At 38.9% G+C, this 16,273-nt stretch overlaps 1 protein-coding gene across 9 annotated transcripts in view; it reads right to left on the bottom strand.

The window, feature by feature from the left end:
• Positions 1 to 16,273, bottom strand: part of afdna (afadin, adherens junction formation factor a) — a 109,094-nt gene that overhangs the window by 19,856 nt on the left and 72,965 nt on the right. For all 9 annotated transcript variants that reach the window (XM_041975298.1, XM_041975300.1, XM_041975301.1 and 6 more), the window contains 7 exons: positions 5,935 to 6,000; positions 5,777 to 5,850; positions 3,513 to 3,631; positions 2,126 to 2,326; positions 798 to 883; positions 381 to 575; positions 125 to 275 (listed from right to left, as the gene is read on the bottom strand). In XM_041975298.1, coding sequence (XP_041831232.1) covers positions 125 to 275; positions 381 to 575; positions 798 to 883; positions 2,126 to 2,326; positions 3,513 to 3,631; positions 5,777 to 5,850; positions 5,935 to 6,000 — 892 coding nt within the window. The remainder of the gene's footprint in view (positions 1 to 124; positions 276 to 380; positions 576 to 797; positions 884 to 2,125; positions 2,327 to 3,512; positions 3,632 to 5,776; positions 5,851 to 5,934; positions 6,001 to 16,273) is intronic.

Here is a 16,273-nt window from a genome sequence, read left to right as displayed (position 1 = left end):
ATGAGAGGAACATTTGGATGATGATAATCAGTAAGCTCTTGTATAATCTAGCAATTACTAAATTATCAGACACTGTAGCCTTAATTTCATTACTATTTCTGGTCTGTTTTTTCTTTCCTCTTACCTCCTGGTGGACCTCTCTGGTAGTCCAGATCTCTGTGTTGGTAGTCCAAGTCCCGGTGTTGGTAGTCCTGTAGGTAATGTGGCTGCATGCGTTCATCTGGCCTTAGGCCTGCTGGAGGCGGGTAAAGCTCCTCCTGGGAATGGTTAATCCTCTGCAAACAAATAAAGATACAAAATCAGAAACAGGAACAAATTAAAACAGGAAAAAAGTCAAAGATAAAGAGAGGAGAGCATGTGATGGTCTCATGCTGCTGTACCTGCATGCTATTATGGATATTTTCAACCACAGGAAGACGTTCTCGGTCTTCCATGCCTTGCCAGTGCTGTGATGGCCCCTGTCCTGGACCCACAACCCGATCCTGACTCTTGGAGGCTGGGATGGTGAAATACTCTCTGGGGTAGGTCTGGGTGGGGATGGGATAGGCCTCTGGATGAGGAGGGGAGGGCTCATCCTAAGAGGTAAAAAGCAGAAATTAATCTGAGAAAAGAAAACACTGCAGAGACTTTCCTAGGTTTACACAAGCAAAGCTTTATGCACAATAAATGAGAAATGATTTCTCATCTATACTCTAGATACTGAGTGTCCTCGAGTGTTGGTGTCAGTCTCCTGTCATCTGTTCTACTGGAACATTCCACATCAAGGCGCCACCAGCTTGAACTGCACAGTTACTCACGTCTGCACACAGGTTGCCGGTTGAGACGGAGGTGATCTTGGTGCCAGGTCCTCCAGGGTACACGGATTTACTTGCAGGACTCTGATCTGGTGGAGGAACAGGAGAAACAATCATTTCAGTACCATAAAAACCTTCACACACTTTAACGGTGTAATTAGAGGCTAAAAAGAACATAAAAATGGATGAAGCTTTAATATAGATGTTTTCCTTCTACTGGACATTGTTGGGACTTTTTAGGATGATCCTTTGAATTTTCTTGACTGGTTGTCGCATGGACACGTAGAGAAAGGAAAACATTCAGACATAAAAAAAGGTTTCTGTCATAGCTAAATACAAATAGTTAACTAATGCAAGCTGTATTACAGACAGTATGACAAATCCACATCTGCTCCCAGTAACAGGTCAGAAAGGCTATTTAAGGATGTTCACTTCTAGCTGTAAACAAGAAGGGGTTTGGGCTCATTTCCATAAAATATTCAAGATATTCCCAGACATGAAGGTAACTCCCGAAGAAGAGCTCTCTCAGTTTTCATTATGTGAAAATATACTGCAGTATTTGTTATTCTTTTCCCCTGTTCTAGTTTTTTGTTAACTATCAAATAAGTCAATGTGTCAGATTCACATAGATTTTTTTTTTTTTTTTTGCTTCAGTTGTAAATGGAAACCTGGCAACAGACTGAAGGTCTGACAAAGTCCCAAAATCTTTTCAGCTACTTCATGAAACTATGTGGATTCTGGAGGTAAACAAACTTCTGTTCCTGCTTCTTTTCGTTTCTTCTACATGGAAGACAACATGATAAGAATAATTTTCATTCTGATTTTGATTCTAGTTTTGAAGCAGCAGCTTAACACTAACACACTACTTCACTTTGGGAAGCTGAGAAGGAGAAGGGAGGGAGAGAATCAAGTGTTTTTTGAAGCAGATTTAAGTTTTATTTGGAATAACGTTGCCAGTGTGTTTGATTCTGTTCCCCTAACAATAAAACAGGATTAGCTAGCCGACTGGACTTTCAACCTCAACATACATCCAGGAAGCTTACAGTCATATTTGATTCACGCTTGAAATTTGATTAACTGATTAACTAAAGTAACATAGCCAAGTTCTACTGGACTCATCTGGACATTATGTCTAAATGCTGTCAAACACGTTTTAGAAATAAAGTTTGCTTGATCATGTCTGAGATTCGGAGCTGCTTGAAGTTCCTGTGCAGAACTGAGCTCATCAAGGTGTTACAAAGGACAAAAACAAACAAAAAAATGATATCCACACTGCTGAAAGTGTAGGGAGAAGAGAAATGACCAAAATGGTGGTGAGCAGGAGGACTTACTGGCTACGTTGGGACTGGAACGGTGGTCAGCCCGGTTCTTCAGAAGCCGGTCTTCGCTGCTCATCTTCTTTGGTTCGGCGTAGGAGTCCCAGCCAGGCTGAGGGCTCTCCGGGGAGCCGTTCTGCACAGAGTTGTTGTACAACTCGAAACCTTCGCTTTTTGGGCGCATTTTCCCGTTCTTCTCTCGGCCTCTGTCCGATGCTGGGGTGTGGGAGAGAAAAGGCAGAGGGGTTTAGAACAAAGCGATCCTGTCTGTTGATGCAACTCTTAAGTTTGTTTTCATGATTTTCTGGATGAAGTTGATGTTTGGTCAATAAATCCATCAGGGCACAAATGATTCATCTTGTGTGGAACTAATCGTTTTAAACACAATGCAGTGATGACCACCGGCTAAATGACCCACCTCTGAAGTTAGGACTTTTGTTTTTATTTCAGATGTAAGATCATAAAAAAAACTACTAGTTTCTAAGTATCAGCTTCCTCTGGCTTCAGATCATCAGTGAAAATCTACACTTGTGCCAACCACTCTCAAACCTCCTTCACCTTTTGCTGCTCACACTCCTCCATCAGCTCTGTAAAATACTGCGGTAAAAAATGCCTTTTTATCGTCATCCTGAACCGCAGACCGGCCGGGCCAGAAGACTTCCTTAATGAATCTGGGGTCGCATTCCAGCAGACAAAGACCAGCACACAACCAGATGACCCTATATACTCAGAGCCATGTATGTGTGCCCAGATTTTCTCATGCACGCACACACACACACACACACACACACACATATACCCACAGCTGGCTCTGGCCACAAACACTCACAAAATCGTTCAGACTGCAAACTGGATTTTTACTGTGCTCTGGAGAAGACAACAAGGACACACTGTCTGGATACGTCTGCTTCTCCTCCATCATCCACAGAACCAAAATACCAACAATAGTCCATTCATTACGCCTGCTAAATGCACGTTTTTTATGACCGTTTGAGCTTTTAAAGTTCTCAATCGTTAATTGTCTTGTATGGAAGTAATTTAAAAAAAATGTCACATTACATCTAAAACCGCCAATTTAGCAATCACTATTTGCTTATTACATAATAGAAAATTGAAATCACAACAATGACTTAAATGAGAGAATATGAAAAGAATTTTTGTTTCATAAAGAGTGAAAAATCCTCACCTTAAAATTACATTACATAATTAATCAGCAATTATTAAACCCTAGAAATCATCACTGTGAGGCAAGTTGTTCAAAGTTAAATGGATATAAGGATTAAAATCAAATTCATGCATGAAAAAGAAACCGTGCAGGTATGAACAGATTAAAATATCCATCTAATCTGTGAAGGTATAAATCAATACAAGAGTATTGAAAGTTTGAAGCGTGTGCGCTCACCTCTGGGCATCATGGGGCTCGGCTGGTTTAGGAGAGTAGCCAGTCCGTGGTAAATGGCTCCCTGCTTGGCCACCTCCAAAGTCACAACTGAGCCCGTCCTCGTCATCAGCTCTGCCGCTCTGAACACACACACGAACACACACACAGACAGAGCATGACTATCAATCTTCTGACTTCAAGGGAATGGTTTTCTCTGGTGTGGGTTTTAAAATTGATGTGATGCACAGTGACATTAAAGTCTTCCATTTAGCTGGAATGAGCTTCATTAAGCTCCTTCTTTTAAATAAACAAAAGTAACATCAATTCATTCAAATGCTGCGGTCAAGTTTTACCACTTCCGGGCTTCTAAATCAAATTTTAGACGTAGCGGCAACTGGGAGTTTTGTTAGAAACTTAAACCCACGATGAGGACCAGAAGTTTGACCTGAGAGACTTAATCTGATTAAAACTACTGTAAAAATGCATGTCCAGTATTTTAACAATGACTTGTCCTGCATGAACTGAAAGAAACGGAAATGCTGCTACTTTTAGCCCTCACTGAAAGGAGTTATTTTATGGGTTAAAGGTCAGCAGGTGTTGTGTTGTCATTTTGTTCCCTTTGACGTTACATAAAATTGAATTTGTTTTTGTTTTAAAGCCTCCTTCCGAACATCAACTCCAAACATTATCTACTTGGTGCATTTAGGAGTTGAGCAGAAACCAAAGTTCAGTAACACAATATAACATCAAACAACTACACAAAGTCGGCCCTGGAGCTCTTGTTCACTCTTGCTTCATATTGTCCAGTAGAGAACTGGTTTGATTCCTGTTTACATGTCCTCCAGCAAACTGTCCAACTACATTTGAAACCACAGCACCAGTTCCACATGTGAATTACAAAACCAGTCCAGTAGGTTATAAACCCATTAACACTATGCATATAATATATGATACATACAGTTTCTGAGACCTATTGTATCACTTGATGGTAAAAATTTTGCTCAAAACCCTGTTTTGTTCAATCTGATACTTGTATTTCGTCAGCTGATGGACGCTTTGCACTACATTAGCTCCAACATGTCACACGGCATCAAACCGAACATACATGCAAGCCTTTTTTTTTTTTTACATTTTGTTGAAGGATCAAATAAAGACTTTAGATTCAAAGAATTACAATGTTCTGCCTATTATTTATTGAGTCAGGTTTTAAAGGGTTAAATAAGTCAACAGAGCAACCATTTAACTTCTACTACTTCAAGAAGAAAATGAAAGCAAATAATGAACCTTAGAGACCGGCTGACATTTTCCCAGATATCAAATAATTCCCTAAATATTACCAAAGATTACAATAATTCCTGAAGATTAAGTCTTTTAATTTTCCTCCTGTGGTTGTCCACTGCATTATTATTGCTCATTTTTGTCCTCCACAAGGTTTGTTTCCTGTTAGGACAACTGCTTCTACTGAATTACAACCACTAGCAACACACTCTTTACCTCTACTCTTGTCACACTACACAGGCAAGAAATTTATGTTATATTCATGGAAACAAGTCTTATTTTTATTTCACTTTTTGCACATTAGCTTCTCTAGTGAACAGAAACCTGATGCATTAAGGAAAAATACAGGAAGAAACAAATTGTGAGGCCTTTATTATCAGCCAGGGATTATCTTAGTTAATGCCCAAGAGTCATTTCTTTCCAGTATGGGAACAATTATACTGGGTTACACTAAAATAAACAGTACACATTTGCATGTGTGCATGGGGCACACTCTGGAAATGCATGCTGGCAGGGGTGCACTAATTATTTGCAAATCCAATTTGAATGCAGTAACAAAATAACAAAGCATTAAATCTGTATGAGCTAAATGAGGGAATAACTGGATTACTTTGAGTAAAAGGTGTGCTGCTGTTTCCACACACACTATTTTTCTTCTGGAGCAGTTTGTTCCCAAAAATGCTGAAAATTCTGTTTGTACGAAGACAAAAATGGGATGCAACCGACCCAAGATGTCACAACCCTGAGCTTTCCAAGATGTGGTAATCTGTTGTCACATCAATGCAATAATTCACTTCTCATTTCAACCCTGGAACAGAATTAAAACAGTTTCATCATTTCATTCTCATCAACATGTGAATGCTGCACAGCTGTACAGTCACATTTCTTCCCTGCTGCTCCTCACAAACTAACCCTTAAAGTTTAAATATAACTTAACACAAGTCAGATGGGGATTTTCCATTTTTACTACAATAACAAAACAACAACAACAGCAGCCTTGTTTTTACCTCTCTTGTGACAGGCCGACCAGGCTGCGTCCATCGACACTCAGCAGCTGGTCGCCTGCTGCCAGACGGCCGTCCTGTTCAAACACAAGTGTCACATAATGAGCCACAGGTAGCTTTTCAACATCCTTTTAGATCACGGTTTCTGTAGCTGGACTCACGTTATCAGCTGCTCCACCTTTGACAACAGACTTGATGTAGATGCCCAGTTTCTCCTGACCAGCACCCTGCAGGGACAAACAAGGAAACAATTAGAGGAATTAGCCAATATGTTTATTATTTTCCCCTTTTTGTACTTGAAAACACTATATTTTCCAAAACAGTCCTTTGCATATTCATCACACCTACATGCATGCTTACAACAGTAAATACGTTGTTTTTGTTTCTGCAGAAAAAAGGAAGATTAAAGGTAAAACGAACAAACCCAAAAAAAAAAAAAAAAAAAAACTTATGTTTGCAGTTATGGAGATTTTAAGTCTAAGTGTAAGAAGTTTTTATAGAGTCCCATCATAATATAATAATCAGTTTGAAAATCCTTATGAACACACACACACAAAAACAGAACAAAAATTAAAAAGAAAACCCCTGAGGCATCAAATGAGGAGGGGGGAAATATTCAAGACAAAAAACCTGTAGTAACGTCTCTTTATTGTCTACCAGACTAGACTTTAACTTCTGTTCCTCATGATTAATCCTAATGTTTGCAGCTGCTGGACACACTTAAAACAACCAGCCATCTCCTTGATGCTTTTGTATTGAAGTTAAAAATGTAAATATCTGTAGTGGCTCAAGTTTCATCTGGACAATCATCCCCAACCATCTCATTCCTGGAGGTTGTGATCAGGAATAACTACCTGTGATCTTGTCTAATCCCGATTGGGGAGAAAACAGAGTTAAAACATGCATTCACATGAACAAGGGAGTTGATACTGAAGTTGCGAAGCTGTCATTTCCCGAACGTCAGGCCTCTTCTGTGTAGGGAAACAATTCACCAACATGTCAAACTGACTGGCTTTAAAGCTTCAACAAAGCACCAGCAGCAATCAAATACACTCCAAAGTGATTTTCCTGCCTAAATTTCACCTTTTTCTGCTGAATTCTTGGAATATTTACAGCTAAAACAATCACATCTCCCTCAGAAATCTGAACAGATTTATATTGTCTCATAATATTTGCATAAAACGAAACAGCAACAAATGCCAAAAAAAAAAAAAAAAAAAAAATGGAAAGGAAAGGAAAAACAAGCTGTAGTGGAGTTGATAGACAACACAGAGCTCCTGTGTGTGTGTGAGAAGTCAAGAGTTTGTGTGGCTTTTCTGTAAACTGGGAACGCATTTCGCTGCAGCTAAGCGCTGACATGTTATCAGATGTATTGCACTCTATTTACCATTTTGACATATTTATCCTCAAGAGTTTATGCAGCAGTAGGACCAGAAACTAGATCGAATATTTCTACATTTTTTCTCTGCAGACAGACGTCTGTGCTACAATTGTTCTGCCCACATTTAACACTATATAAATTTAAGATAAACTGAGGATTTCTTTATTTTATGATGAGAAACAAAAGAATAAACACAACTACGCAACATAAAACATCACAGGAATGATTCAGACACACAACCAGGACGAAAGAATCACAGCACGTCTATAAACATGCTCATAAAACTGAAGTGGATTAAAAAACTCAACACTGCTGCCTTTCATCAGACCTGGCAACAGACCTTTTTTTAATGAAAGAGTCTGAGGTTAAGTGCTTTCACCGTTTACATAAAACTTTATTGACTCCATCATACAAAGACGACGGTATGAATCAGAGACACTCGGAGAAGTAATGAGGGTTCAGGTAAGTGCAGGAATACATTAATGCAGCTAGTTATTTGGTGTTAAAGCAACTCCACATAGATTTCTGACCTTAAAACTCAGTGTTTCTGAATATTTTTGTGAATGAGTGACATTCTTTATGTACATTCCTGAGACATTATCCTGCAGTGTCCTGAAGCAGAGAAACTGCACTCTACAACTTTATTTTCCAGCTTACAGCAACATGTTACAGCTGCGCTTTGTTTTATAGCAAAAAAAAAAGCAACAACGCAAGAGATAACACAAGAGACTGACTTTTACTGGCTGGAAAGAGCTCTTAGAAGAGACAGGACGCAAGACTGATGCTGAATTAGCCTCCGTCAGGGGGAGAAAACTGAAAATCTGGCAAATTTAAGTAATGTTGCACTAAAAATAAAAATCGCTGTTTTAATTATGATGCAGTATTCCTGTTCAGTGCACAAATGAAGAATGTGGACATTAATAAATATTATTACCAATATAAGATGGAATGTATTCATCCCAATCCCTGCGATATTAAACTAAATTTACTAGAGAGCAGCAGGCTGCCGTATGCAGGCTGACAGTTTTATAAATATGGACAAAATTATAGCTAATATGAGAGTTACTGCAATATTACAACTGATGTTGATCATTTTTATAATGTGCAATATTATGCAGAAAGACATGAGTCCTTGTATATGTGGTCACTTGTCCATATCTGGAAGGGTCAGAGCTGTTTTGGTGGAAAGAGGGATGAAAACAAGTCTACAAAAGCTGACTTTAATGTTAGAACTTAAACTCTTATTTTTATAATAAGTACATCATTACAAGCTGATATCACCATGAAATTATAAAAGAATTAAACAACTTTTTTGATCCTCAACTTCTGCAGTCTGCATTAAACCAGATCCTTCAGCCATATTTACAAGACAAATGCTCATAGTAGTGTAGTAGTGCTTTTTACCTTCAGTATACTAAACAAAGTCTTGCAGTTAAACCTCACTGGTTTCTGTCAGACTGCTGAACACAGCCACTAATGTCTGACGTTCTTACACTTCTGAACTCACTAACCAGCAAAAAGTCCCTTAACAGCCCCCCTGGAGAGATGGGGGGGATTTCCACAAGTGTCTCTGGAGCCTGTTTTGGGGCCCCGGTCCTCAGTCTGGCTAAGTGCATGAAGCTGAAACAGAGGCTCTTTACTGCTCTCTGCAACATACAACAGACATAAACAGTCAAAGTGATTCAGTGTTTTTCGTGTCACCAGCAGGAATTCTTGCCTGCATGAAGCCAACCTCATTATTTCACATGCGCACACACACACACACACACATAGAGAGCTGAAACTGCCACAAACCATTTAAAAAGCTTGATGGTTTGTTTGTACTGAAGAAACTGGGAGAATTGTGAATGATGAGAAAAATGTAAGAAATGGTAAATGAAAAACACAGTTGCTGATTTACTTTGAAAGTCATATCACTGTCAAATATGGATAAAATGTTTTAAAAAGGCCTAAATAAGAGGCTGCCATCCACAATCAACGAACATATGAATGAAAAATTGCCACCAAGAATGTGTTTCATTCATGTGAATGGCAGCACAAAGCTCTGTTATTTAAAAATAACATGTTTTCATGTAAATGTTTTCTGTTGCAGGAAAACATTTACTGTCAAAATCTTCACGCAACAAAATGGTTTAGCTGCTGATTGTGGGTCAGAGCACGACGGAGGACACCACCCCCCCTTTACTAGTGTGTTGATGTGGAAGCAGGTAAGCGTTTCTACGTTCAGTAATAGTATTTCTCTGTACTGACCAACGTAAATTATGACTTTTTGCTTTGCATACACATGCAACAGCAGACGTAGGCAAGTTCAAAACTGCACATGCATGCATAGACAGCAGGTATGTTGCAGTAATGAAGCCATAACGATGGTAGCTGACGTTGGGGTGTGTTTTCAAGTAAAACCAGATGTGCTACTGGTCACAAAAAGTGACATTCAGTGACATATAGAAGCATCTTTCTCTGGAAAACACTGAAACCACTGTCAGGTGTAATGAAACAGGATAAATCTTCTGTTTACAGAATACTGCTACCCAAAGGAGCTTTGCTGTGTGGTTTTCTGCATGACTTTGGTTCTTTAAAAAACAACAAACAACAAATCAAAGCTGGCAGAACGGCTGAAAGGAGACAGTTTCTTCAAATCTTCTTCCCACCGTGGCCATGATGCAAATTCCATCGCTGCATCGTGACAGATCAGTCTTTTCACTTAAACTAGTATTAGAAAATATTACAGACCTGCATTAATTAATCAAGTCAATTAGATTATTTTAGCATTATTGTTTCTTTTTTATTAATGTTTTAATTTTAGACACAGTGTACTAAATTGGTAATGCAAGTGAATCCAGTAATGCTGCATGACTTTTTATTGTCACTATAAATACAAAAACAAAGGTTCGCATAGACAACACTAAATTAAACAATATGTAGAACCAAGCTTAAACGTACAATATGTAAGAATTACTGACACCTGGTGGTAAAGATGAGAATTACAGGGACGTTAAATGTACAAGCACAGCTGTGAATGTATGGTGGCTGTCAGTGGCCAAAAATCTTCCAGACCTAAAGATGTTTACATCTGTGAGTGGATCCAGATGCAGTGATGGCTGACCCACAGGTAACTACTTAACATTGTGCATGTGTTCAGCCGTCTTCTATGGTCCTTTTAAGGTGCTACTTATCCCAAACAATGCTCTATATCACTTATCAAACAATGCTAGCCCTGCAGTTTAAAAGCTCAGAGGTCCACTCAGAAACACCTTAGTAAAAATGGTGGCACAAATATGGCAGCCGCCATCTATGTGGACCCACGACAGGTAGCTATAATGTCTCATTATAAGAGAATTAAAACATAAGTTATTTAAGTAAAGTGATTAGATACCAATAGAAAAACTATTTTTAAGGATGTATTAAATTTTTCTGTAATTGACTTAATTTTCCTACATGCTGCACTTTAAGCACCAGTAAGTTAAAAATCTGTTACCACCTGGACATTTGAGATCACATACAGGGTCTGAGACATACTGCATCACCTTAAAGCTGATTTATGCTCTCTCTACGTAAATAGGCAAGTCGCTTTCAAACATTCTCAAACATCACTGCCCACATGTTCCTGTGTTAGTTATGTTGGTATGGTATGTTAGTAAAGATCCACTAGAGGGCAGTACAGAGTTCAGAGATCACTTCCGATGGTTTTTGAGTTCTGACGTCAACCCTGTGCCATCAAATGAGTCGCAAAGCTTAAAGTCAGAAAGTTGCACAGTGCTACTTTAAATGGCTATTATGCAGCATGATGGGCTGTATCTAAAGAAAATTTTAAACATTTATAAATCTGTTCATATTATTTCAATTTAGTGAGTTTTGATGTTGGTAAAAAAAAAGTCAAAATTAATAAAATTTGTGTCAGTTTGGTCAGATGACAGTGTGCAATAACATGGACCAAGTGGAAAATGTGATCTGTAGAGTCAAGAAGACGATGTCCACACGACTAAATTAACCTAGATTTTGAAAATAAATAAAACGAATAAAACAAAACAGTAGATCCTCCAGTGTTTTCCTAGAGATAACACTCAGTGATGTTTGTTTCTCCTCAGCTTTTCTGCGGCTGACTCACTGAGAAACTGGCATCTACATCAGCCCCACAGAATCACGCACGCTTGATTTACAGCTGACAGAAACTGCTGCTAATGCAGGCTGGACACACACCAAAATAACAGCTTGCAATGTCAAAGCATGTCAACCTGCTTTCTGCTGCCTTTCTGAGGTTATAAAACCACTAATCCATAAGAAGCAATTTAGAGGCTGGCAGTGTTTGACGGCCCGTACACCCAAACAGGTACGTTCTAGCATTTCAGCTGATTTGACTCCTTTTCTTCAACCTCCAACTGACTGGTATCCATATGACTCACTCATTATAGTTTTGTTGCAGCTGTCAAGGAGGAAATGTTTGCAAACACATGTAAATCTCAATCTATTTTAAGTTCTGCTACTTTTTTTTTTTGCATGAAGCTGCGCCCAAATCTGAATATGTGATCATGAAAACAAGCGACTCCTGTGTTGTGTTTCTGGTCCTACCAGTTTGAAAACAAGTTTCAGTCTAAGTTAAAAGATGTTTTTAAGGCTCAGAGAAAATTAATTCAATAAGCAATGTACCAATATAATCAGCAGCACACTTCCTCTGTCAACCCTTTTTTATCAAAAATAAAACAAACTCAAAGCAAAGGAGGATCACATCCAGAAGGCGGCACTAAAAATAAAGAGCTCTGTTTCTGCTCATTGACAAGTTATTCCCACCACTATCAGCTGAGATGGCGGCCATACAGTTCAGACTTGTTTTAGTCATTCCTCTCAACAAACCAGTTATACTCATTTTCTTTGAAATAAGTGTTGACGAACACTATGTGCTGTTTCTGATGAATAAGGGAGTGTAGTTTAGTGGTTTAACGGAACAAGATATACTTCTAGGACTGCTGTTGCTCCAGACACAGCAGCACTGATGTCAGAGTCAGCAGAAGGTAAAAAACAGTTTATCAGAGTCATCGTTCTACAACAAGCCGCTGAAAAGAAGCACTTTAAAGTCTGAATCAAAAACATGATGTCAACTTTATACAGTATATTTATTACTAGTGGACATCTCGTTTATCCAAATGGAAATTGCTGAAGTTTACTCCGTAAGACATCTGGACATAGAAAACAAAAGCAATGATGCATCCTTCAGATTTGGATGATTTTCAGAGTCATGGAGAATAAAAGCCCACAATGTGTAAGGTAGAAACAAGCAGTGGAGAAACGACAACCAAAATAGACAAACTCTTCATGTCACTGAAGATGGCTGAACAGCTTCAGCTTCTGTTAACGTTCACTGATGCGAGCAATGAAAACAAACAAAAAAAAAAAAACTGTTCAGATAATTTAATTCCTGTCCTGGATGACCAGCCATGGCTTGGAGTTGGTGAAAGACAAGAAGCAGATACTTTCTGAACCAGAACCAGCAAGAGATGAGGGGGAAAAGGGTTGAAACCTTTTTTTTTCTTCAGAATCAAGCCTCACCTTTTCTTTCAGGCCAATTAACTTGTTGCTATAATTTTGATGTTTTTACTGGATTATGAAGATTAAGTTTACATGCACACAATGCCTACACAGTTACAGTAGATACAGCCTACCCAGGTCCACTGTGGTCCATCACAAACCTTTTACCCTTACTCATCATAATACACTGTACAGTCAGGTTGGGTGGTCTGCTTTGTACTTTTGTTCTCCTACAGATGCAAACGTTTGTTGATATGCATATGCAAAGCTGTTCTTGGCATTCTTGGTTTAAAAAAAAAAAACACGAAGTTACTTGCAACTAAAATTAAATTGGACCAATACTTGCCACAGTGAGAACAAATGCACGGAAACCTGGTGAAGTTGAACACAGACTTTACAACAAGTGGACAAACGCTCTCCTCCATGCACCTCGTAAACACCTCAAGCCTGCAGTTTTACAGGAAAGCAAACATGTGTGCGGTACATCCTCTCATTGTTCCAGCCCTCACAGGGGGGAATGCTCTCATGCTATTGTTTTACCACTAGCACAGCTCTATCAGCTAACAAACAAACACACCGGCACACACTTCAAACACACTGTGGAAACAACAAACACACCAAATGCTGCTCTTTGAGCTCAATTCTTTCCACAGAGAAAAAAAACTTGCCCAAACTGTGGATTATAATCTCCTAATGACCACACAGATGACACACCAGACAGTAAAAGTTCAGCACCATCAAATATCTCCTACTAGCAATTTTATTTATAAGATTATATGTATCCCCTTCTTTTTTTTTTTATTAACTTCTTAAACAATTTTTAGTGTAAACAACTTCCATGCACACAGATAGAGTAAACAACCAGATTTCTGAATGAGGTTTGGCATGAAACACATCAGACCCTTTTTAATTGTTGTAAATCTGTACACAGAAAATGTTTGGCTCTTTACAGCAACTGATAAATGAGTAAGAATAATCGGCGGCGGAGGAGGAAGCAGCTGTAAGTTTTCTTGACTCCATCTGGTAGCTATCCAGAGGGAAGACAACCACAGCACCGTGAAACACACATGCGGGTTGGACTGATGTCGTAGGTTTATAAATATATAAATCAGACTGATTTGCTCCAGGGAGACAACAAGGTGCTTCACAACATGAATGTCAGGTATCTGAGCTGAGGGATTGTTTGGTATTACTCTTTAAACTGAAGCTCCACAACTGTGAGCACTTTTAAGTTCAAACAGCTCTGAAACAGTAGCCAGATGTTTCAGTTATTACTTTACGAGCAGTGAATATCTAGCCCACATCGGGCAGGAGAACAACCAAACAGCTGGGATTTAGGCAGGTTTCTGTGTCTAATTAAATAATTTTAATCCCATCTAAAGCCAAACATCAAAAGATCCAGGTTAATATCTGCTAATTATACAATAAGTTCTAAAGCAGCACAGAGTAGAAGAGTCATGGTTTTTAATAAAACAGAATTAACCACATCATGGAGTTGCTTCAGGCTGATGAACACATCCTAACTTAGTATCTGTGTCTTTTGTGTACTTTGGTTTAACCATTTATCAGAACAGCCCTGAGAGTAAACAGTGAAAAGTGACCAACCAGAAGGCCATCACTCCAAAGGAGGTAAATCCATAAATAAAACATCTGCGAGGAGCATGTGTGTCTTGTTAAAGTCAGTATTTTCACACACAAAAAAAGCTTTTAAAGTCATCCCATCTGTCAGGACATTACTATGGAAAACACACACCCCCTTAGCATGTGCACTAGTACTTTCACTTTTCTACTTTCAACACCTAAAATTACCAACAAGAAGCTTTTTTTCCCCATTTTTTTTCCCTTTCCATTTTCCACAAAAAACAAAGTGCTGTTACCTGGTCTCTTCTGCCCACCACAGAAAACCACATGTTGTAGTTGCTTGTCAGCGTCTTTCCAAACCAGCTCACACTGAAATGTCCAGACTGGAGGGGGGACACAAACTGTTCACACCTGCTTTTATCCCAGAGAGTGTTTCAACCCAGCCTAACATGAACCGACAAGTCCAAAGCCTCCAAATTACACCACCGGCTGGAGGAAATCCATTCAGCTGTGCTTCTACGTTTAAAATCACTATTTATGGATGGAGACGTGGGATAAAGAAGAGCTCTGGTTCCCAACATGTGCGGCAAAAAAGTTCTGGATGTTCATACATGGTCATTTTAAAACGTTAAGAGAAAAGAAACAAAAAAATATCAAAAGCACTGAAAAATAATACAAAAACAAGAAGTTATTAACTCAAAAAGTCACGTTAAGTCCAGTAGATGTAACAAAAATGAAGTAAATTCCTTAAATGTTCCGTGGCGCTGCAGAATTCCTCCACATGTTGCTAATTGCAGCCTGTTTGTCAAAGAACAGTAAATTCAGGCAGCGATCCAGAGGTGAAGTATCTGCTGGGACGCCGGCTGGACAGACTGAGGTGGAGCGCTGCTGCAGCTCCACAGGCAAATAACACACACACACACACGCACACACACAGTTATATAACAGGGCAGAGCTCAGCCTATTTTATCGAGAATTCAAGCAGCTGTTTGACAAAATTTGCTCTACCTGCTTTTCTCCTCCCACTCACACGTTTCTCCGCCTGCCTCTTATACATTCACACAGATTTGAAAATGAACAACAGCAAGGAGGTCTCAGTACACCCCCCCCAACATACACATACACACACGCGCACACACACACACACAGGAAACCTCTTAACTCAAGCAGGAAACTCAATCTACTCGAAAGACAGAAGAGCCTTAATGTTTTGTACGGGGAGCTGAATCTACTGGTCTTTTCGTATCAAATTGTAGTGATTAAAAAGCTTCACATCACAGACTTAACACTAAATATAAATTTCATTGAAGGCTTTAATGCCGAGCTACATAAATTCAGAGAACGACCACCTGTGCTGTGCTTCCTGTTGCCATTTTAAATGAAAATCTAGGCCACATGAAGATACAAATATCCTGCGTTCTCTGTGCTGACTTGTAATGTTAGTGGTAGGATGTAGACTAATGATCTCTTTCACTGCTGAACACGCAGGATGAGTCAGCTGATGAATAGTCTAATGTATGAAACTGGAAGATGATGATAGAGTTATTACTGGGTTGGATGATGATGGTTCATTATACTCCAGGATTTATGGGACTTTCTCTTCTTGACCTTTTCTGTTTATGACATTTCTTCTTATCTTATACATCTTAAAGTAAAGACAATATTGATGTCATGTATTCTGGAAACTCACCACATTTTTTTTTCATGCCGTGGACAGCTGAGGTTACCATATGTTTATAAAGGAGTAGAAATGGGTTAAAATAATTTCAGAGGTTTCACCATATTTACATCAGAACTCATGCATGCAAAAGACCCTCAGATTAATCAGAATACAATGTGGTGTCAACTTCCATTTCTCTATCAACTGTTTGCAGTTTGCAACTTCACCACTAGATGTCACTAAGTCCAGACACAGTTCCAATTAAGCCATTTGATTCAGGTGTACTGGAGAAGGGTTGCATCTATAATATATATTATTTGGCTAAAAATAATCAAACTGAGCTGTTTGATGCCAC

This window comes from Melanotaenia boesemani, chromosome 22, assembly GCF_017639745.1.
Source record: "Melanotaenia boesemani isolate fMelBoe1 chromosome 22, fMelBoe1.pri, whole genome shotgun sequence".
Taxonomy (NCBI): domain Eukaryota; kingdom Metazoa; phylum Chordata; class Actinopteri; order Atheriniformes; family Melanotaeniidae; genus Melanotaenia; species Melanotaenia boesemani.
The sequence above is the reverse complement of the archived record's forward strand: the minus strand, read 5'-3'. Positions and strand labels throughout refer to the sequence as shown.